The sequence below is a fragment of the Ostrea edulis genome, chromosome 6, assembly GCF_947568905.1.
Source record: "Ostrea edulis chromosome 6, xbOstEdul1.1, whole genome shotgun sequence".
Classification (NCBI taxonomy): Eukaryota; Metazoa; Mollusca; class Bivalvia; order Ostreida; family Ostreidae; genus Ostrea; species Ostrea edulis.
Genome location: NC_079169.1, coordinates 77,250,124 through 77,273,836, shown reverse-complemented (window position 1 = coordinate 77,273,836; position 23,713 = coordinate 77,250,124). Strand labels below are relative to the sequence as shown.

Below are 23,713 nucleotides of genomic sequence, written 5' to 3'. Positions count from 1 at the left end.
TCAAAACCTTAAGCAATTTTATGAATATGAACTCTCACAAATGAAAACTGCTTTACAATTATTTAAAGGATACTGTAAATGGGGAAATGATTGTAGTGGTTTTAATTTCGCTATGTTTGTGGTTGGGGATTTTTCCGCGAAATTAAAACAACCGCAATCATTTTGCAAGTGTGACACAATACATTTTGAACAGTTACCAGTAATCAATTTGTAGCCAAATTCCGTGAAAATAAAACCACCACAATTAGACCAATATGAAAAGCAGCGAACTTTTAGCACCGTGAAATTAAAACCACTAACTGTATTTCACCTGAGAGTGGTCATCAGTTCTGTCTTCTTTTAGGTGCAGACACAGTGAAGCACTCGAGAGATACTTACATATTTTCCAACTGTTGTCAACCACAGAAACGGGTGTTGAATCTCTAGGTAAATCATACAACTGTTGTCAACCACAGAAACAGGTGTTGAATCTCTAGGTAAATCATACAACTGTTATCAACCACAGAAACAGGTTTTGGATCTCTAGGTAAATCATACAACTGTTATCAACCACAGAAACAGGTTTTGGATCTCTAGGTAAATCATACAACTGTTATCAACCAAAGAAACGGGTTTTGGATCTCTAGGTAAATCATACAACTGTTATCAACCACAGAAACGGGTGTTGAATCTCTAGGTAAATCACAGAGATGGTTGTTGAATCTCTAGGTAAATCATACCTGTACAAGGGTTGCCCCCAAAAGTCGTAGACAACATTAATAACTCGTTTATTTTTTTTAAAAAAATTCAATTTTCTTTTGTTATTAAATAGCATCATTTTGTGACTTTTTTGTATTAAGTTTCATAATGATATCTCTTCTCATGATGACGTAGAACACAAATAAAAAACATGTTCGTACCTGTCGGCGCACAAATTTCATCTTCATCCATGTCTTTCTTTAACTTCAGGATTTGACAGTCGTTATTTTCTTTGTTTGTTTGGTTTTTTTTTAATCTGTGGATCTGATGTCATTCCCTCCACAAATCTGGCCTGGAGGTTATAAAACCTTTTTGAGCACGTTTTCATACTCAAACTCAAACTCCGTGTTCTAAATCGTACTCATACCCAAAGGTGAAGGTTATAAAAATTATATAAAATCATTCTCATAGTCAAATGGAGTACATGTTCAAAAAATTTCGAGTATGCTTCAGAGTTTGCTCAGAGTTGTACTCAAAACAAAATAGCTGAGTTTGAGTATGAGTTCGGTAAAAGTTTTATAACCTCCAGGCCTGTTGTGCCATTTAAACACTAGTGCCCTGTTAACATTCCGGTGATCTGATGTGCTTTCCATTTTCCATTTTGTATGAGTGGGGATCAATCCACGATCTACACAAGTTTTTATGATTCCACATTGCGCCAAGAATGCCATTGATGTTGCCATATTATCAGAGTTTTACATCCGAATTTATAGGGAAACATCTCTAAAAATCTTCATCTCAACAACAGCAGGGTCATGATTAGTTCTTTTCAAGATTAGCTGAGCCACACTAAATCATAAAATACAAATGTTCCCAAATTGTGGAGATTAATTTTTTTTTTTTTTTGCCCCTGTGACTATAGTTGGCAGGCATATTGGGTTGTTTTTTTTTCAGTCTGTTTGTTTGTCTGAAACTTTATCTTGCTCATAACTTTTGAATGGTGAGTGATAGGGCTCTAATACTTCATATGTGCATTCCTTGTGACGAGATCGTATTTATGGCACCAAAGCTTTTAACTTTATGACCTTGACCTTGGAGTTTATGGAAAGAGCTTTCATTTCATACTATGACCTTTAACTCTATGACCTTCTCCTTCTCCAGAATAGCAAGGTCATTTTAGTCATACTGATTTTGAGACATCCCCATGTTGTGTTAATTCATGTTCAGTTACGGGATAGATTGGGGTCACAATATGGGGTGAACATTTTTCATGAGAATAAAGATTGGAAAAAAATATTTCAAAATCACAACAGCATGGTCATGGTGACACGTGAGGACTCAATGTGGCTCATGTCTAAGTGAAACTGATAATTGGTCCCATATTTTTTGTCCCCCACCGCAACGTAGAAGGGGACATAGAAATACCGGTGTCCGTCCGTCTGTCCCACTTCACTTTGTGGACGCAACTCCTCAGAAACCGCTCAACGGATTTTGTTCATAATTTGTAGGATTGTTAGTCACCATGTGTAGTTGATCATATTATGCCGGAATTTTGATTCGACAATTTTGACAGGAGTTATGAGACGTTGTTGAATTTGTACATAGTACACTATAGGAACACTTTGTGGATGCAACTCCTCAGAAACCGCTCACCGGATTTCATTCAAATTTTGTAGGATTGTTAGTCACCATATAATGTTGATCATATTACGCCGTCATTGTGATTCGACAATTTTTACAGGAGTTATGAAACTTTGTTGAATTTGTACATGCTACACTATAGAAACACTTTGTGGATGCAACTCCTCCGAAACAACTCAACGGATTTTGTCCAAACTTTGTAGGATTGTTAGTCACCATATGTAGTTGATCATATTGCGCCGTCATTTTGATTTGACAAATTTTACAGGAGTTATGGGACTTTTGTGCTTCAACTTTTTTTTTGTGGCGGTGGGGGACATGGCTACGTGTTGTTGTATTTGTTTAAGACAGACATTTACAGATACACTGTACATGTATTTGTGTGTAATCAGTGATATTTATCATATACAGTTGAGTGTGCAGATAGCCTATGTCCCGTGCTAATGAGGTACCTGAGCATAGTTTGTGAGGATGAAATAGTTGGCTTGGAAGGAAGGGAAGCAGCGCTGGCCTCAGTCTTATCTGTCCTTAATGTCATCTTTACTTCACATGAAGATATGACTGCCATGCTTCTCCAAGGTAATCTCTATCAAAGGATTTTCAGGATTGTAAAGTTTTGTTTGAGTAAACTTCAAATGTTGCAAGCATAATTTTGTTTTTCTACTACATGAAGAATGGGAAAAAAATCAATTTAAACATTTTTACAGTCACAAAGGGTAAAAAATTGCAATGACATCAATATCAAATCAATCGTAGTCATTCATAGATATCAAAAAGATCGATTTTATGAAAACTGGAATTAATTATGGGATTTTTGTTTAATGTTAACTGTTAATATTTCAACGAAATATACATTGAGTAAGCTATATCTATACTATATCTATATTTTGATATCAAGTTGATTTTCTTTTTTTATTCCCCGGAATCGAAGATTCGGGGGCATCTAGTTTTTGGCCTGTCCATCGGTCTGTGGCAAAATACATATGTATTTTGCCTTGGTCATATCTTTTACACCATAAAAGGTAGATCTTTCATATTTGGTTTTTGTATTCCTTGTGGCAAGACCTTTCCATTGACACCAAAACCTTTGACCTGGCGACCTTAACTCTTGTAGTGCCGGTCCCCGATAAAGCGGCGACCCAGTTTTCTCGCTCTGTATGCCGGTCGTCGATATAGTGAGGACCGCCATAACTTTCCGTTCACTGGCGGTCCTCACTATATCGACTTTAGATATGTGACGTTTTCAATCCGATTTTAACCAATGAAATAGCTAGATTTCCTTTACTTCGTCGCTAATATATAAAAATAGAAGGTTATTCCAATGTTTCTCTGCACTGATTGGCTTATTTGGGGAAATACTATAATAAATATTCATAGAAAACGAAACTTGATCTTCAGCTTTTGTTAGTTTGAAATCAAGATGGACGCCGTTGACGATGTGCTTGATGGAAATGCCGTTTTAGAACGTGTAGACCCTGAAAACAGAGATATTTTCCGAGAAATATTTCTTAATGAAGACTCTGATGATGAGTTTTTAGGATTTGATGCCGAAGACTTGAAAAATGACGAAGGAACAATGCCGTTTGTTGACACATGGATGCAGGGAAATTTAGACGTCAGGGCACCGGAGTTTCAGGGCGAAAAGAAAATCAATGTGGACATGCCAAACGACTGTGAAATGTTGGATTTTTTAAAACTTTTCATTTCTGATGAATTCATAAACAATGTCCTTGTTCAGGAAACAAATAAATATGCAGCGGATTTCTTTAATTCGCCCCAGGGAAGGAACCTGAAACCTCACTCGCGTTTCCGCAAATGGCAAAATGTTGACATTGACGATATGAAGAAGTTCATTGCTTTAATTCTTGGCATGGGACTTGTTCAACACCAGGACTTGCAGGACTATTGGAGCAAGGATGAGATGCTTTCAACCCCGTTTTTTGGGAAAGTTATGCCACGAAACAAATTCCTTCTCATCATGTCCTTGCTACATCTCAATGACAATGACAATCAAATTGCTAGAGGACAGGATGGATATGATCCGATATTTAAGGTACGCAAAGTGTATGATCACTTCAGAGTTAAATTTGAAGAAGTATACTCTCCAGGGGAAAATATTGCAGTAGATGAGGGCATGATTGCATGGCGAGGGAATCTCTCCTTTCGTGTATACATGCCTGACAAACCTGACAAATTTGGAGTAAAACTGTTCATGTTGTGCGACTCCAGCAACGGATATTGTCCACGATTTGAGATTTGAGATTTACCACGGTACATCTCTTCATCCCTCCGAAAAGGGTAAAATATATGATCTAGTGATGCGGTTAATGAAACCGTATCTTGGTAAAGGCCACAAGTTGTATGTTGACAACTATTATACGTTACCAATCCTGTTCCATGACCTGTACCAACAGCAGACAGGTGCCTGTGGAATCATGAGAGTTAACAGGAAAGGAGTACCAGCAGATCTCAAAGCTGCCAAGTTAAAAAAAGGAGAAAGTATTGCGATGACGAACGGCACATTACAGGTTTTAAAATGGAAGGATAAACATGATGTCCATATGTGTACGTCGATCCACAATGCGGAGTTTATGGATGTCCCTAACAGAGTTGAGCGTGGTAAAGGAGAGATCATCAGAAGACAAGCATGTATCATTGATTATGATAAGTTCATGGGGGCTGTTGATCGATGTGACCAAATGATTTCATACCCAGCTTTTAAAAGACGTACGCTGAAATGGTGGAAAAAAGTGTTCTTCCACATGTTGATGATGGCAACCTTGAATTCGTATTTGCTGTACAAGGAACTTTGTCAGAAGCAAAGAAAAAAACCTGTTCTTCACCGTGTATTCAGAAGAGAAGTTGTGAAAGCACTTATTGCTGAAATTTCCCCACAACCATTGACCGCCCGAGGAACTACCACTCCGAGGGAGATAGAGCGCCTCACAGGAAGACACTTCCTTACCAAAATAGAAAAAAAAGAGGGCCAGAAGTCTAAGCCATTAAGGATATGTCCTGTATGTTCAATAACTACTGGGAAAAGGAAGTGTGCAGGAGATGGAAGGAAAACCGTACGATCATTGTATGAATGCAGGAACTGTGATGTTGGACTGTGTGTGGACCCCTGTTTCAGGATATATCACAGTCACAAGGACTTTAAGCAAGCATACCAACGTATGCAAAACAACAGAGGAGATGAATCAAGTGATTCTGACTAAATCATGACATTTTTTAAATGTTTTCATCGTACATTGATGGTTCTAAACTGACAAAAATTTGCTCTGAGACTGTGATTATTTGATATAAATTTTAGAATATTTGTTAAAGCAAAGAAATTTATATCATCATGTTCACAAATGATTAAAGTTTTAAAATCAATAATAAATTTGGTAAAATATTAATTTATTATTAGAATTTTTTAAAAATTTGTATGAAATGTTATGTTTTTTTAAAGAAAATTTCAACTTCATTGTTGAGTAACTTCTAAACCAATGCATATAAACATATTTTTTCTTCACAATGTTGTCCTTCATTCATTCCTGAAAAAAAAATTCACCGTTGTTATCAGAAAATATGCTTAGAAACAGGTGCTAATTAGCATTTTCTATTGCATGTGTAAATTGAGATAATTTAACAAATCAGGCTGGCACAGTCAGCGGCTGAAATCTCTTATCAGCTGGGCATATACAGGTGCTGCTTATCTATAGGCACTTGGCACTACAAGGGTTAACAGTGACCTTTGATCTACTTTTAGAAAATTCGAATATAAGCCTTAAGAGGTACTGTTTTTATAAGCGCCAAACATAGGCCTAAATTTTGCATTCCTTCATCGGCAATGGTGACATCTCCATATGAGTGAAAAATTATCGAGCGGGACATTAAACAATATTCAACCAACCAACCTGACCTACTTTAGAAAATTCTAATATAAGCCATATCTTTTAAATTTTAAGAGGTACTGTTATTATGTTAATTAAGCATGTGCATTTTTTGTGAGAAGACCTTTCCAATTATACCAGATTTGTTGACCTTGTGACATGGACCTAGAATTTGGAAATTTTCAAAAAAAAACTTTAACCTTGGTCATATTTTTTACAACAGAAGAGGTACAGTTTTCATATCTATAAATGCGTAAATGATGAGAAGTGAGGGAAAAAATGTTTTAGAAGTCTTGAATTTATATCTCTCGCATCACATTTTCTATGAACTGTAAAATATTGAAGTGCATACTAAAATTGTTGCCTAACAGTTAAATTTTCGACTGAACAGAAGTGTACCCAATGTCAATGTGCAAATATTTAATAGCATTACATCTCCATTCTATCATAGATGAAAAGTTGTTAAGAATCTTTCTGAAGATTCTGGATCCACTGATGCCCTATGTTGAATGCATCAGTGCAGAAGAACATTCCAAAGGGTCAGAAGTTGAAAAAGAGACCTCTGGTGGTGTAAATGGAAAGGGAGATAATAGTACATCTGATGAACAGTCTGCAGCTTCTGTTGACAATAAGAGCTCACAGGAAAACATTGAAATTAGTGGAGAGGTGAAACCACAGACATCAGATGACACAGTTGATGAGGAGAATAGTGATGAAATTTCAGAGAAAATTAAAAGACATATCATGATGCTATATAGAATCCTTCAGGGGTTTGCCTATGATGTTATGTTTTCCATTCATATGGTAAGTATCAAACTTAGAAGATTTTTACTGTGTTCTTCTTGGAAATCTTTTATGAATAATATATCCTTTTCATGCTTGAAATGTATTTTAGTTTATCTACAAATGTAAGAAATTTGGTAATTTGGTTTTTGGTTAGTGCTTTTTTAAATACAAAGGCGACTGTACTGTGTACATTAAAAGAGACCAGAGTTAAATAGTTTGTATTTAGTTATGTGCGTGTTATTTTTAGGCTAAATCATTCCATGAATGAAATTAAATTTAGTGATTTTTTTTTTTGAGTGAACACCCACCAAATCATGCCATCTGTCAATCAAGCAAGCAATAATAGCATTTGACTTGATTAACATAGCATACTATCCCAAGACCAAATGTTTTTAACAGTTATTTGTTCACACAATAATGCATGTGGATGAAAGGGTATAATATTAAAGATGTACCACTAACCTAGCTGTTATGATTAAATACATGTATTGTGTTGCAAAAAATTATTACAGTTTTTACTGTTAAGGTAACTCCATACTCGCAGTTTTATCTGATACAAGTTTAAAAAGTGTATTTATTTTCATTCATTAGAGTTAAAACTAACAAATGATCAAATAAAATATATAGGTCATCACACTTTTTAAGATGTAACACATACATATACAGAATCATATATCAGCGTCAGAAAATTGCAATTTTCCTTAAACAGTGTTATCGAAATTTCATAAAATCTGGTTGTGACGATATAATAACATTCATAACAATTTCATAAAACTGTTTCTTCACAAAATATACAAAATGTCTGTAAAAATAAAGGAAATCTACCACGTAAGAGACTTGATAAAGAAATCAATAAAAACAGAGTTATTGCCCTTGGGTTCAATATTTTGAAACTTATCGTTGATTATTCATAGATCTATAACTTAAACTTTTAAAGTAGTTTATCTTTAACAAGATTTTTTACAATAACTATTGGAAAAGACTCCAACAAAATTTATGTTACTATCATGCAAAATCTAAATAAATCATTGATTTTGCAAAATCTGATGACATCACAGAAGGGTGGAATTACTTTAATATGAAAACTTTTACAGAGGAAAGAAATAATTATAGTATGCATTACTAGATCAAACAACTATTATATAATATTTATAGTACAACTTTTTCATCCACGTGCATGGAAAAATATATCATCCCATTTCCATTTTTTGCTATTTCAGAACAGAGCATTTAGGATTTTAGGGGGTGGGTGGGGGGTGGTAGTAGGTGAAAATGTGGCAGATAAAAATTTTGCTATATTTAAGAATAAATAACCATTTAAAAGATTCTCTGGGATTTGAAGTGGGGCAGTCACATGATGATATCCTGTGAAACCCAAAGGGCTTCTTAGCAGATTTGATAACATACCTCTACACTTCATATCCTAGTGAAGTTCATGAAATAGCTCATTTGTTTCTTAGATATGCATTGGAGATGAACTGGCCATTTTAAAAATGACACTAAGCACCCACCATACACAATGATGATCGACATGGTGACCCAGAAGCAGAGCGAAAGCTCCTTAATTATTCAGATTTGTGTGATATCTTTATATATTAGTTGAGTTACTATCTAGTGACTCAGTTTTTTTGTCATGATTCTGGGAGAGCATGTTTGTATCTGAATGTATTTGAGATGGCTGATTGGGAAAAAGTAAAAGTGGAACATGTGGAGGAATTTTGAATGGAACACACTAATTTTTCACAACTAGGCCTAGCTAATAATGATGCTGCGGATTTGTCTTATTAGATTACCTTTCTGAGCTGCTGATATATTCATGCCATTATGTGTTTTATTATATTCATGCCATTATGTGTTTTATGATTGAAGTGCCTGCTTTGAACTGGCATCTGTTACCTTTGGTCCCCTAAGATCTTCATTGAAAATAAAGCCATTTTGATTTGGTATGTTTATATATAGCAAAGTAAAACCCCAGATGCAGATACATGTATAGTACATGTATATTATCTAATACGCAATTTCCGAGTTGCCCAATAGTTCTTTCCCTTTGTGGAACTCTTACGCACAGTGAGACGCAAAACATACTATCGTCCACATGCGGTGGGTACAAATGCTTGTCGCTGCCTTCACATACATGTATTGCCTAAAGACCGATTATCAGACATCATGCAACTGCCCAAACTGCAGGGACACACACTATTAGTAAGTTTATTAGTATTTAATAATAAAATAGCTCAAACAAAAATTGATAACCACCATTTTTCTTTGATTAAAATATCACTCGTGCAAAAGAGGAAATAAAGAATAATTTCATATTTTAAATTAATTTAATGGCCTAATTCAATCAAATATTATTCTTGATATGGTCAGTCTAACGTATACCAATTAACGGCTGATATAAACAAAATTTACACTTTCATTACTTTTATCGGTGTAAACATAGCTAGTCTATAATATATGTATACATCTTGTACCCACCCAAGCGTTCAACAGAACACTGAACGTACCTCTATCACAGAAGAGCTGATATCTCGGAAGTTGCGTATTGAAGGCATGTTTTGTTTTTTATCATAGAAACATGGCATTCAAACTAATTGTAGGATATTGTCAAAACCATTTTCATTTTCCACAATTCCTCAAATTTAAGTTTCTTTCATACAACCAAGGCCAGATTCTAGATAGAGCACCAAAATATCTTTTAAAATTATCAATCCATCAGAAAATGACACCAACGACTATAATCTAACAAACTAGAAATTTGTTATTTCAAATATGGTAGCAATTATTTTTTGTTAAATATTTTGCAGATCGTAATTATTTATTTTACATGTATATTACGGTACTGAGATAATAGTATTTTAAAAGTATACATTATTTTTCTTTATGAATTAGGAATGAACAAAATCTTGTGGATTTTGTATTTCAGGAATTTGTGTTGGAATTGTGGATCTCATTTTAATTTTTCTCATTCTTATCTTTATTACCTAAACCTAATAAATATTTCATTGAATATTACACAGAAATAGTGTATAAAAGTCTTGCAGCACTTCCTGTGTATTTCAATGTGAATTATCCAGACTTCTGGTCCTTCAATAAAAACATGTGGTAATTGGCCATGCCTTCTTCTCAGGTAGCCCAGTGGACTTACAGTCAAGGTATAATGATTTTTTTTACCCTATATGGTATAATGTATCTGCTATATTTCAGGAAATGACAGAAGAAGATGATTCATCGGAGTCAAGCCAACGTAAAAATCTCTTCATATACATGGATGAGTCTGTCAGTAGGATGCGTCTTAACCACTTCATCACAGCTTTAACAGATTCGGCAAATGAGTCATACAATCCATTAGATACATTACGGTCCGCAGCAAGTAAATTCAAACTTCAAAGACTTGATCAGATCATTCGTTCAGTCATGGAAGGACTATATGTAAACCAAGAAAATTCTGATGAAGACGGAACATAGTTATTGTATACCAGTAGATAAGGAGCCATGCAGATTTTTGTGTTAACTTCATAATTTACAGCAAATATTAGTAAAACATAGATATTGAATGATTTGTTGTGCTATTTGAAAGAGGTATACAGTATTAAGGAGGTACTCTACATCGTCATAATAGCCGACTTCCTTTTAAAACAGCACCTATCAGGCTAGGATCATCAGACTTATTACACATATTTGCAATGATTAGAGGAAGAAATGTATTGTTTTTCAAGGTCATGGATCTAAGGTCAAGATCAAACTGGCATGCATAATTCTATAGACACAAAAGAAAATAGAAACGGTTAGGATAATCAAGATTTGATGAAGGTTTTTTGTTTTTCTAGGTCAAACCTGCATAATACCATATATAATTCTATAGGGGATATTAGGATAGTACTTCAATTGGGGATTAAATTTTAAGCCCCTCTTAAAAGAAGAGGGGCATATAATTGCTTTGTACAGCTGTCAGTTGGTATGTAGGTAGAGCACATGTTGTCCACTCAGTATCTTGAGAACCATTCACTTGATCGTAATGATTTCATTTACAGGTTTGTTATGAGTAGAAGACCCATATTGATTTTGAGGTCACATGGTCAAAGATCGAGGGTTGATCCACTCTGCACAAAGGAAGATAATTTCCACTCAATACCTTGAGAACCTTTTCTTGACAGACATCAAACTTGGTACACTGGTACATATCTAAGGAATAGATGACTCCTATTGATTTTGGGTTTACATGATTATTGAACAATGTTACTTCATTACTCTCCAACAAAGTTTGTTGATTCTAGAACTCGCATCTACACGAGCCCCAAAAAAGGGTTAAGCCACATCATCTTAATTACAGGTCTCTGTTACCTTGATTTAGAGTGTGACACACCTTCATTTAAAGATGCATTAACTGACCACCAGGTAATGATTCTAGACCAAATAATTGTCAAGGTACGAGTCGGACAGGATTTTACCATATTTGGCCATACCTTCTTAATCAAAGGTCACCCACCCTCTACCAAATATATTTCAGCTGAAAAAGTTTGATGCTTCTAGGTCTCAGTATTCAAGTTACCAGCTGGACACAAAGCGAAACAGAGATGGACATGATCACCATACCATAATACGTCTCATCCAAAGATGAGCGTACAATTAGTATGGTAGCCAATGAACGGAACTTTGCTGGTGGATGCCTCATTTTATAAGGAACTTCAAGGTGCAAAAGTTAAAGAAATGTATAAGGAAAAAAATGTGTACAGTAGAGATACTGTACTGTACATTCATCAGAGTGATTTCTAGGAGTCACAATGGTTCGCAAGCAAAACAAAATATTAAAGCTAAGGGAGATAATTACTGTAATTAAAAGTCCTATACGAAGCTGGATTGTCGTCATTCTTCACCTTCACAAACATTAAGAGCTAATTTACAAATGTTAGAAATTGACCCATTTTGCTTTGGGTTTAGCAGAGGTCAATGTAGCATTACCAGTTTACTTCTACTGGTGGATTTTCATAACTTTTTTAAAACAAGAGGCCCATGGGCCACATCGCTCACCTGAGTCACCTTGGCCCATATCTGAAGACTTTCCATGGGGGCATGATTTGAACAAACTTGAATCTGCACTATGTCAGGAAATTTTCATGTAAATATCAGCTTTTCTGGCTCAGTGGTTCTTGAAAAGATTTTTCCTATATATTTGTATGTAAAACTTTGATCCCCCTTGTGGCCCCATCCTAGCCCCGGGGGCCATGATTTGAACAAACTTGAATCTGCACTATGTCAGAAAGTTTTCATGTAAAAATCAGCTTTTCTGGCTCAGTGGTTCTTGAGAAGAAGATTTTTAAAGATTTTTCCTATATATTTGTATGTAAAACTTTGACCCCCCCTTGTGGCCCCATCCTACCACTGGGGGCCATGATTTGAACAAACTTGAATCTGCAATATGTCAGTAAGCTTTCAGGTAAATTTCAGCTCTTCTGGCCCAGTGGTTCTTGAGAAGAAGATTTTTAAATGATCCCACCCTATTTTTCCATTTTTGTGATTATCTCCCCTTTGAAAGGGACATGGTCCTTCATTTGAACAAACTTGAATCCCCTACACCTAAGGATGCTTTTTTGGCAAGTTTGGTTGAAATTGGCCCGGTGGTTCATGAGAAGATGAAAATGTGAAAAGTTTACAGACAGACAGATGGACGCCGGACAAAATGTGATCAGAAAAGCTCACTTGAGCCTTCGGCTCAGCTGAGCTAAAAAGAAAATAACGAATTTTGTCTTTTATCAATGGAATTTTTAAATATCTAATAATGGTGCACATGAGTTTACAATCATAGTTTAGAGATGTAAAATGACACAAGTACTAATATACGTGGAAATATGTGGTGAGAGGATGCAAATCTATCAAAAGACTAGCACATTTTGAATTTATTTATTTAAAGAATTACAAAAAATCATGGTGTCACACTTTGAAAATAATGTGCAAAATATTGATGAATTTTATTCATTGTCACTCAAATCTATAAACTTTACATTTTTAGTCTCTTCAATAATAATCCTTATTACATTTTGTATTTCTTTGAATTTGATACAAAAGACCTTTCATTTGAATAAAATTTACTTCTCTTTATTCAAGGATGCTTAGTGCCATGTTTGGTTGAAATTTGTGGAGTGATTCTGGAGAATGAAACAAATATCAAATTTACAAACACCCAACAGATAAATTGCATCTGAATAAAAAAGTTCAGTTAGTTCACTTGAACAAAATGCCATGAGCTGATAATATAAGACAAATACATGTGTAATGCAATTTCACTTTTATTTGCAAGTGATAAAATAAGTTCAAATAAATCCAATTCTTAATACTACATCCACCTGGCTGTCTTAGGCAGGGAATAAAACTACCCTGGCTAGTTTAGGCAGGTCAGCAAGATTACAATTTACAAGAAAAGACACCAACAAGAATAAGTTTCCTTGTACTAGTCATAAACACAAAGCTGCATATTTTTCACTTTATGATATTATGCATCGTCAACTTCAAGAAAATATGAACATGTGTAACAATGAAGCCTTGAATTTGGTAGACAATGATTAGAAAATGTTAATCTCTCAAGAATTCAAGAATATCTGTACACGTCCAAGGGATTAGTAGTATTTTCAAGGAACCTGTAAAAAGCACTGTTAAATCATGCATGACCACAGAATAAAATGGAATACATGTATGACAACCTGAAATGTAAATGAATGAAAACAATAAACAATCTCTGTTTTTTTTTATACAAAAAGTAATAGTGTTACAGAATATACTGTACATGGTTGTGCTACGGACCTAAAAATTGAATTTATATGACAATACACCAAGCATCAAGTTCATGACTCCGATTTGAATTAATATACACCTGTGTGTATATCTTCATCGTGGCCAACCATTTTGAACTATGGGTGGATGGTTACCGATTTCGTAAGTACACATGGGTTAGATTTTTTTTCTAGTCGGAAACGTTTATACGGGTGTAGTGACAATCCATGGCTTTACCTTATAATGAGGAATATCCTTTTAATGAACATTTTTAATATCACTGAATTTGGGTTTGAGTCAAACTTACAAATTCTGGATAGAATAATTCAAAATACATAAATTGCAATAAATGTTTCGAGTTGGACAATATTTTTTTTAACATGTTCTGTAGAAAAAAAGGAGACAATTTAGGTCTTGCCCAACATAACCTTGGCATAATTTTCATCACAGAAAAAAACCCAACTTTTACATGATCTTTTTCCCCCCAAATTAAAAAAACCTATTAAATCTATCGTACTACACCTTAAAGCAGGTACAAATGAAAATGACACATGATGATGACACAATTGTCCAGAATACGCTGTAGTTGAGTATCTGTTAAATATCAATCTCAAAACATTTCATACAAAAATGTAAAGCACATTTATTGACTGAATGGGGTCCAGTACCATAGGGGTTAAATATGGCAACTCCTCATTCATTTGCAGAAATGAATATAACACCATCTTCTTTAGTACATCGATTTATACAAAATACAAAATATTCTTTTTTTTAAAAACTGAAATATTGATAAAAATATTTCACACAGATCACAGTTTGTTGTCCAAGCACACAAGTACAGTTGTATATTACACAGTGATACAATATATTTAGGTTGAGATCACACAGCATCACAGTTGTAAGTATTTCATAATCACAATTTCAGTGTGATGTACGCAGTAAGCACCTTTCTGAAACACAATATAATTGCATTTATACTCCTATTTGGGTTTTTCAACTTCAAAGAGAGTTTTCCTACACAGATTCATATAAGTGGATATTGTCCTGCAAATCACTATGATATTCCATGTCTATATGGATATTATGTTCTGGATTTCTGTAAGTTTTAATGTATTAAATATGTATATATAAATTCCTACCAGGTAATTGTTAGTTTTCTACCATAAAGTCTTGTGTATACCATGCAAGGAGGGGCACTATATAGAAAATAATAAAAAATGACCACATTTTCCCTATGGGTTGTCGGGGTTATAAATAACTATACTTCTGTTATAAATGCAGTAGAATTTGTGTATGTAAAGCATCGTTATCTCATTTTTCACAAAATGAATAATATGAACCATAGTTCATAAATTTTTTTTCTTGTTGCTATCATCATACATATCACAATAAATAGGAAGGTAATGTTTGTATGTTTTACCTCCTGTCTGAGAATTTTTCACTCGTGTCTAGACGTCTAGGTGAAGTGCCACAAATTGTGACCTATACAAGGTGCTCAGGGCTGAAGCATTGCAATTTATGGTGCCGATGCTCATGACAACACAGGACCTCCCTTTTTAAGGTCATATTTGAAAGATCTGTGACATTCAATTCTAATGCTGGGCATTTGGTGAAGGCACAGTCGCTACCTATGCTGATGGCTTTGGTTGACGTGCAAGGATCGAAAACGATGTTTTCAAGTGAGTGCCCTATTCACTAGGCTACAATATCCAATGGGAAGATACTACAGAATGGAGTATGTATTCCTGTACTGCAGAGTGTGTGTGTTTACTGTACTGTAGAGAAAGAAGGGGGGGGGGGGGGGGTATATCCCTGTACTGCAGGGTACTGTATATTGCACTGTTGAGAGTGGGAGTATATCCCTTGGTAAAGAGCATCATGTTCAAATGCACAGCCATCACATGGATAAATCTATATTCATCATATGCTTTATGTTATATTTAAGAATTAAATGCTGATTTTTAGCAGCTTAGCATACATGCAATTGTTTTTTTCTTCTAAACTTTGGGTTTAAAGGGCAGTTACTGGTCCAAAATTTCAAATTTCTGTGATGCACACTATACACAAGATTTTGCAGTACTCATTTGATAATACATGTACAGGGTTATCAAGATGACAGCTGCAGTACTCATTTGATAATACATGTACAGGGTTATCAAGATGACAGCTGCAGTACTCATTTGATAATACATATACAGGGTTATCAAGATGACAGCTGCAGTACTCATTTGATAATACATATACAGGGTTATCAAGATGACAACTGCAGTACTCATTTGATAATACATGTACAGGGTTATCAAGATGACAGCTGCAGTACTCATTTGATAATACATGTACAGGGTTATCAAGATGACAGCTACTTTTGTAGTCTTCTTCTGAAGAAAATTAAGTGTTCTTGGTAGACTTAAGTTGAATACCTGTGTGTTGCAAAATAGCATTATTGTATGGTCCTATAATGCAATACAGTATAATATTGCACACCTCTAATCACTGTTATCAATGTACCAGTACACGTCCTGCAGCTATTTACATATAAAATAATAAAAATAAATAATTAAGGCTAGCATAATATAACGGTAAGTGTACCCTTTTTGTAAATACAAACCAAAATAAAAATGGGACTGTCCTCAGACTAAGTAAGAAACCCTGTTTCGCAACTGAAAGTTTTAAAGTTCACCGCATACATGTAGATTTACAAGTGTTCAAGGTTTGTGAATCTTTCCAGACTGGTTCTCTGGTCGCTGCATCACAAATCGACACTTTATTCTCTTCAACCTGTGTTTGGCGGCTTCAAATGAAGACTGTAGCCCTAATGTAGACTCGTAAAACATGGTAGCTTTATCCCATTGACCCTAAAAGAAACAATCTGACAGTGAAATTTACGTTCTAACAGCACTAAACATGATAAAAATAATCCTAATATCATTTAAAACCCAACCCCAAGTTCAGTACAATTATAAATTACTGATTTTCATGGGATAACATTTTCATGGTTTGAAAAAACTTTATAGCATGTTTGCAGTGACATCATGTGAGGAGTTCTCATTCTATAACTTCGTTCAGTTTCTCCTATTTGTAGATGGTATATTGATGCATGAACTATGAAAATTAAATCCCCATGAAAATACTATAATATTACATATCCTTATTTTAAAATGGTGTAATTTTGAAATATTTGCATTTGCAGATGTTTTCCACTATTCTCATTACGAAACCCACAGGTGGTATGAGACACCTTAGATAGTAGCATTTGCCAACCCGCTGAATTTTAACTTTATGACAATTTGACCAATCTTTCCTGATAAAAAAATTGCATATGTACATATTTTCTTATCTTTATTCTGACTTTATGCTATATTTCATAGTAAGAGGAGCTGCATAGTCCGGATAAGAGTGTTTTTTTAATGGACCTCCATTTGTTGCTGGGGGCGTAATGGCTGATCTTTGAAATGCTCTAATTATACTACATAAACATACCCCTATGATTTCATTCAGAACTTGCCTTTGCTGCATAGAGATTTGCCATTGTGAAATGGCTGACCACCAGTTTATCTGGAACATCTAAGGCCATGTCCGTGGTCACAATGGCATCATTCAGATACCCTGATCTGTGTAAAATGTTGGCAAGACTTATCAATGCAGTGTCCTGAAATACCAAAAATAATGTAGAACAAATGAACAAAACCATATTAGGTATATAAATTTAAAAAAGAATGTGTTGTACACAAATAATATAGGGATGATTTATAGTATTCCATACTGTACATAAAATTCATGTCAAAATGTCAACTTTGATTCTCAAAACATGTGTAGACATAGGCTAACCTGCACATCTCTTGGTGCTGTAGTCAGGGCCAGTCTGAGACAGTCTATGGCACGTTTAGCATCACCCTCTACCCTCCAGTATAGTGCTGCCGTGCTTGCCAGCACCCATGACGTCATATTCTGAAATAGCATACCCAAAATGTGCTTATGAAAATTACTAGAACTTGTCAAATTGTCAGTCACTGCACATCTGGGCTACAATGATAACTGATGTCACAAATTTATTATACCTGGGTATAGATGGTTCCACTATTTTGCATGATAACCCATAAGGTTAGTAGTTGCTGGGATACAGTTACTAAATCAGCTACCAAAATCAGGTTAACAGAGTTGTACAGACTGAAATCAGAGCTTTCAAAAACTGCTATCCGTAACTGCTGACACATCCCAGAGTAAAATGAAGATTTTTAAAGATTGCATCATTTTTTAAAGGTTTGACTTCATTCCTCAGAGGCAGATATAGTGACCATGAAATTCACAATTTTAGTTCCCCTTACCCCAAATTTGATGAGCAAGAGCAATGCCCACACTGCAAAATACACCAAGTACTGTAAATGTATTACATTTGGCTGTGTATTCTATTTAGCGCCTTTGGTGGAACGCAGCTTCCGCTAAATCAAGTACATCGCTAAATGCCATCCGTAAATCTAGATGTTTAAAGTAATTCAGGAATGCGCTATAAAATCAAATCTACGCTAACTTGTTGAAAAAACGATTTCCACCAAATATCGTACACGCCAAATATAATACGTTTACAGTATTCAGAATCGCAATAGTAATCAAATATGAGATTGACATCCAAATAAACCATTCATTGGCTCTGACAGTGTTTTTTCATGCACTTTCCATAATATCGACCAGTTTTAAAATATGTTAGAATAGATGGATTTGTTAAATATGAAATTGAAGAAAGATTTTACTCTCGTCTAACTAGAAAAGTGACTCAATCAGAAAGAGCACCGATGAAAACTTCATTCATGCATTACATATACTAGTGCTAATGACACGGAATTTAATTCATTAATGTTGATGACAAGGAGACATGATCACGTTCTTTTGCTGTATCTGCATTTCCATGTTCAACTACGCTAGGGGTGTCCGGGTAGCGCTCTCGCTTCTCACCGCTGCAACCCGAGTTTGATCCCCGTGGTCTGCAGTGGTTGTATGTGAGAGGGTATGGCGGTCGCCCGCTCAGACACGAGGTTTTCCTCCGGGTACTCTGGTTTCCTACCACAGAAATGACCCCCTAGCACAAACATCCATGCATCAAAAGGACCCCATTGGAAATAAGCTTTCGAGCTTTCATGGGTTATCTTTGGTATTTATTTATGTTTGTATGTATGTATATACCGAATAAACATTTTGTATAAAATACAAGATGCCCATGGGCCACATCGCTCACCTGAGTCATCTTGGCCCATATTTAAAGATTTTCCCTAAATTTATATATTCACATGTAAAACTTTGATCCCTATTGTGGCCCTATCCTACCCCCAAGGGCCAGGATTTTAATAAACATGAATCTGCACTATCTCAGGAAGCTTTCATGTATTACTAAATGTAAACTTTTCTGACCCAGTGGTTCTTGAGAAGAAGATTTTTAAAGATTTTCCCTAATATATTTGCATGTAAAACTTTGATTCCCTATTGTGGCCCCAATCTACCCCTGGAGATCATGGTTTTAAACAAGAGGCCCATGGGCCACAGCACTCACCTGAGTCCCCTTGGTTTATATTTAAAGATCTCCCCTATATATTCACATATAAAACTTTGATCCCTATTGTCACTCAGGAGTCCTAAAATCAAAATTTACCATCTTTCTTTGTTAATCTTGTCGTCAAAAAGGAAATAAATTCATGATAATCATGTAATGGCCTGATTCAAACACTTTCTTCTCGATATGGTAAGCTTAATGTATTTCACTGGCTGATCTACCTAACCAGTCTATAATATATGTGTACACCCTGTTCCCACACAAGTGTTCAATAGAATACTGAATGTATCTTTATGACAAAAGAACCGATATTTCGTAAAATTGTCATATGCCCCATGGATGCTAGCATGATAACAATAAATGATGAGCTGTTCAACATGAGATCTGTACACATTGGATTCAACACATTCTCTAAGAGCTACAAACGTTCAACATGAGATCTGTACACATTGGATTCAACACATTCTCTAAGAGCTACAAACCACTTACATTTCATTTCTTACTGCAGTTTTTAATGTTTTATTATTTGTACCTTTTTTAAAGCTTGAGCAATTCTGGTGCCAATGACTTCCACCGGTTGTTTCTCACCACCCAGTTTCTGAAGGACTTCTTTCAACACATTCTCTGGGTGGTAGTTAAGGTGAAGTTTGTTCCTGGTCCCCGGTAACACGTCCACTTCTAAAGTGCTGTAGAAATCAGTCATACAAACCGGCTCCTCTAGGCTTCTTTTAATCACAGTCTCAAAATCAATATGCTTCCTTAAACTGAAGAGAAACATTTAGATGCAGTTCACAGTGCAGTTGTATGATGGTAATGGCTTTTATTCTATCAGTATCTGTTGGGATAGAAATATATCACTACTTTTGATGTTATTTCTATTTTCAAATTGTTAAGGCTAAATAATCTTTTTTAACAAATGTGTAGCAAAGCCCTAAGAGATATATAATGTATCATCTATCGAGATCACCAGTTGCTGAATTGGGATTTGCACAAGGAAATTTTCAGTACTTTTGCATATTTTACCTTAACTGGACTTTACATTAGGATAGACAGGACAGTGGCACACAAAACATTATTGGTCCATATATTTTACTCATATTTGGTAAAATCTTAGCATAGGGGACCCTCAATAAAATATGTCCAAATCATGTCAGGGCTCTTGTCATTGTAGGGAATTATGGGCAAGGAAGAGTTACCTTCCCTGAAAAACAGTGAAAACTGATTAACATTATCTCATAGTCCTGTTAAACTATCTCTAAAATTATCAATTTCTGTCTGAAATTCACATACAATATAGGGACTGGATATGCTTACACTATCTTTTCAGATTTTGTGGTCTAGACAGAAATATAATCAATAATACATAAAAATTTACACTATGTAACGCTTCACATATCATGGGAATATGCAGTACTCATGCTTACTTCAATGTTAAACTAAGGCGACATTTAACTATTAATGCTCTCAAACTACTATAATAACTACCTTTTATCATCATATATTTACATTTACTGAATCTTTTCTCTTATATTTCTTTTGAAATTGACATTGCTTTCATCATAGACAATGAATGCAGATTTGTTGCAAACTAGTTCTATCTGGCTTTTTAGTACAATCTGCCCGCGTAATCATGACCAAATATGGTGCATCGTCAAGGTCAAAGGGTGCATTGGCTGTTCCTTTTAAAGTAACGAATGGTCCTGTTTGTTATCAATTTATTCTGCAATGCTAGCTACCTTCATAACCCAATAAAACAACAAAGAAAGCATTTCATTGTTTAAATATAGTAGTACTTAAATAGTACCTTCAATGCTTATCAACATTCCAGAATTTCAAAGAACTCTATATACATATTAAATCTATTCTGAATATTTCTTAAAATTTGTCAGAGAATTGGTCGAGAAATTTGAGAAAGGTAGAAAAATCCCAAAAATCATGCCTCAGCGATTTTCTTCATTTGTTTAGGTTCTTGAGACTTATCAATGTGACATCATAATGTCCCAAACAGCTAAAGTGACGCTGCCTACTACAATTTAAGAAATTACATAGTTTATTAGGCTATGATGTCATAGCTAGTAAAGCAACAACAGCCCCTATTACGATGTTGAGTTTCTGACATTATATATTTCAAGCATGTGATGAGTGTCCTGCGTATCCTTAATATATCATGCCTTCAACCCTAACCTATGGATAAGTTTATACTGCCTAACCTATGGATAAGTTTATACTGCCTAACCTACGGATAAGTTTATACTGCCTAACCTACGGATAAGTTTATACTGCCTAACCTACGGATAAGTTTATACTGCCTAACCTACGGATAAGTTTATATTCACTCTGTCATGCCTTCAACCCTAACCTACGGATAAGTTTATATTCACTCTATCATGCTTTCAACCCTAACCTACGAAGTTTATACTCACTCTATCATGCCTTCAACCCTAACCTATGGATAAGTTTATACTCACTCTACACCCTTTGCTGATACACAAAGGAAAGTGCTGGTATACTCCGTGAAATCCACTTTAGGCATATTCTGGCATTCCTCCACAGAAGGCATGGCAATATGGTACCTCCTACCTATGTGGTGTGTGGTGTCTAAATGCAGTCAAATTTGGATTAAAACAAAAACAAGATGGGGAATCCGTACTACTTACATTAAACCATTTAATGGCATCAAAATATTGGGTATCAAAGTTGGATAACATTGCAATCAATGAACTGGCGAGAATTGGTATAATTTTACAAGGTAGTTCAATCAATGAACTGGCGAGAATTGGTACATTTTTACCTGGTAGTTCACTGTCTGGAAGCTGCTCCACTGGTGCAATCTCCTGCTCCTTTCCATCCGACACGTCTGGCTTGTTTGGGTTAGAGTCTTCACTTCCCCAGGTCAAAGTCACCTTTTCAATCTTTTCCACTATTGGCCCTTTTGGGGGTTTGACATCAGATGAGGTGGTCTGAGAGCAACTACAACTCTGAGTTTTTCCTGAACACTTCTCCTGGTGTTTGGGGTCGTTTTGGGCATTTAGGTGCTCCATTAGAATCAGTTCTACTTGCTCATAGTCAATCTTATTGGTGATGATACTGTGTAACTAAATAAAGAAAAGCATGGGTCTTTTAATGTTTTAAACAAAATATATCATTTTGAAGTTATATGAAGCAATGCAAGAAAATCATTGAAGAAATTATACATTATCTGGAACTAAAAAAAATATATAGTATCTATATATCTAATACCAATAAAGGTAAAAATTACAAAATTTAAAGCATCTTAGCATTTTTCTGAAAATGGGACTATTTTAAACAGACATGCATCAAACTACTCCATACAGAGTTCAGAGTCAAGATGTTTATAAAATCATGTCATCATTTTTCCCACTGCTGACAACATCACACTACTTCAGACAAAAATACAACATTAATACTAAAAGAAAATTTCAAAAACATGTTCCTAAACTATTGACAGGATGTAAATCCACACCAGAATCAGAGGTTGACAAGAATTTTCAGAGTGGGTATAAAAAAAAAAGATATGTAAGTCAATGTATTTCAAAATCATTTGCGGAAGTATAGGGAATTAAATCTATTTTATCCACGCATGCAAAAATAGCTTACAGGCATATCAAAACAATAAGGGTCTTTACAATTCCAATATCTGCAACATTCAATTGAGATAAATTTTAAAAAAAAATATTAAGGCACAAACAACATAACACAACAATTAGATTACCTCTGATTGTGAAATTGTCCCTGTTGTCCCACTGGGATATTTGTTGGTCATTTTTACTTCTTGTGTACTCATTATATTGTTATTATCTATGCATTTCAATAAACCCCTCTTCCATTTGGCAAATTAATTTGGCATTATCTTCTAAATTTAGTCAAACCTTACACCATGATAAATATACATGTACCATAACACACGACAATTGCAAATTTCTATGAACCTAAGAACTACATTTGCTAAGGGTGTAATTTTACATTTTTGCAGTTACTCCCCTTACACCAGAAGTTGGGGGCGTGCTTAACATTGCGGTCCTAATTCAGCTTCACATAAGTAGTATTAACACAGTATAGTAACGTTTACATAAACAAATTTTTTATTTGTGAGTTTTCATAGGTTGTGTTATATCTATGTTTAAAACAATGTTTAGTTTCTGTGATTTTATGAAGGAAACTTTAAAAAGTGCATTTCATCAAATTGTAGGGTTTGGGAGGGGGCGGGTTTACAGTCAAATTTGATGCTTATTTCTGTCCAAGTTATGATCCAATTAAGACAGAGAATTTCAAAATTAATCTGTTAGAAAAAATCAACAGACACCTGGGAATAAAAGTACGATGAAAGCATTTGATAGAAACAGGCACAAAACATTTTTCCAAACAAAAAAAATTGTTGACTTCACAATATTGCCTGAAA

The 23,713-nt window shown here is 34.9% G+C and overlaps 2 protein-coding genes across 12 annotated transcripts in view; one reads left to right on the top strand and one right to left on the bottom strand.

The window, feature by feature from the left end:
- Nucleotides 1-10,540, top strand: part of LOC125645960 (protein saal1-like) — a 58,583-nt gene extending 48,043 nt beyond the window's left edge. For 7 of the 8 annotated variants that reach the window (XM_056140842.1, XM_056140844.1, XM_048871999.2 and 4 more), the window contains 4 exons: nt 344-426; nt 2,731-2,898; nt 6,649-7,001; nt 10,191-10,540. In XM_056140842.1, the coding sequence (XP_055996817.1) occupies nt 344-426; nt 2,731-2,898; nt 6,649-7,001; nt 10,191-10,451 (865 nt within the window). In that variant the 3' untranslated portion in view covers nt 10,452-10,540. Of the gene's footprint in view, nt 1-343; nt 427-2,730; nt 2,899-6,648; nt 7,002-8,852; nt 8,927-10,190 lie in introns of all 8 variants that reach the window. The other variant, XR_008796042.1, reaches the window with a different exon arrangement.
- A 2,714-nt stretch (nt 10,541-13,254) lies between these two features.
- The window catches only part of LOC125682952 (tetratricopeptide repeat protein 17-like), a 46,726-nt gene continuing 36,267 nt past the window's right edge, over nt 13,255-23,713 (bottom strand). For all 4 annotated transcript variants that reach the window (XM_048923592.2, XM_048923593.2, XM_048923594.2 and 1 more), the window contains 6 exons: nt 22,085-22,388; nt 21,762-21,891; nt 19,826-20,057; nt 17,580-17,699; nt 17,257-17,400; nt 13,255-16,606 (listed from right to left, as the gene is read on the bottom strand). In XM_048923592.2, coding sequence (XP_048779549.1) covers nt 16,457-16,606; nt 17,257-17,400; nt 17,580-17,699; nt 19,826-20,057; nt 21,762-21,891; nt 22,085-22,388 — 1,080 coding nt within the window. In that variant the 3' untranslated portion in view covers nt 13,255-16,456. The remainder of the gene's footprint in view (nt 16,607-17,256; nt 17,401-17,579; nt 17,700-19,825; nt 20,058-21,761; nt 21,892-22,084; nt 22,389-23,713) is intronic.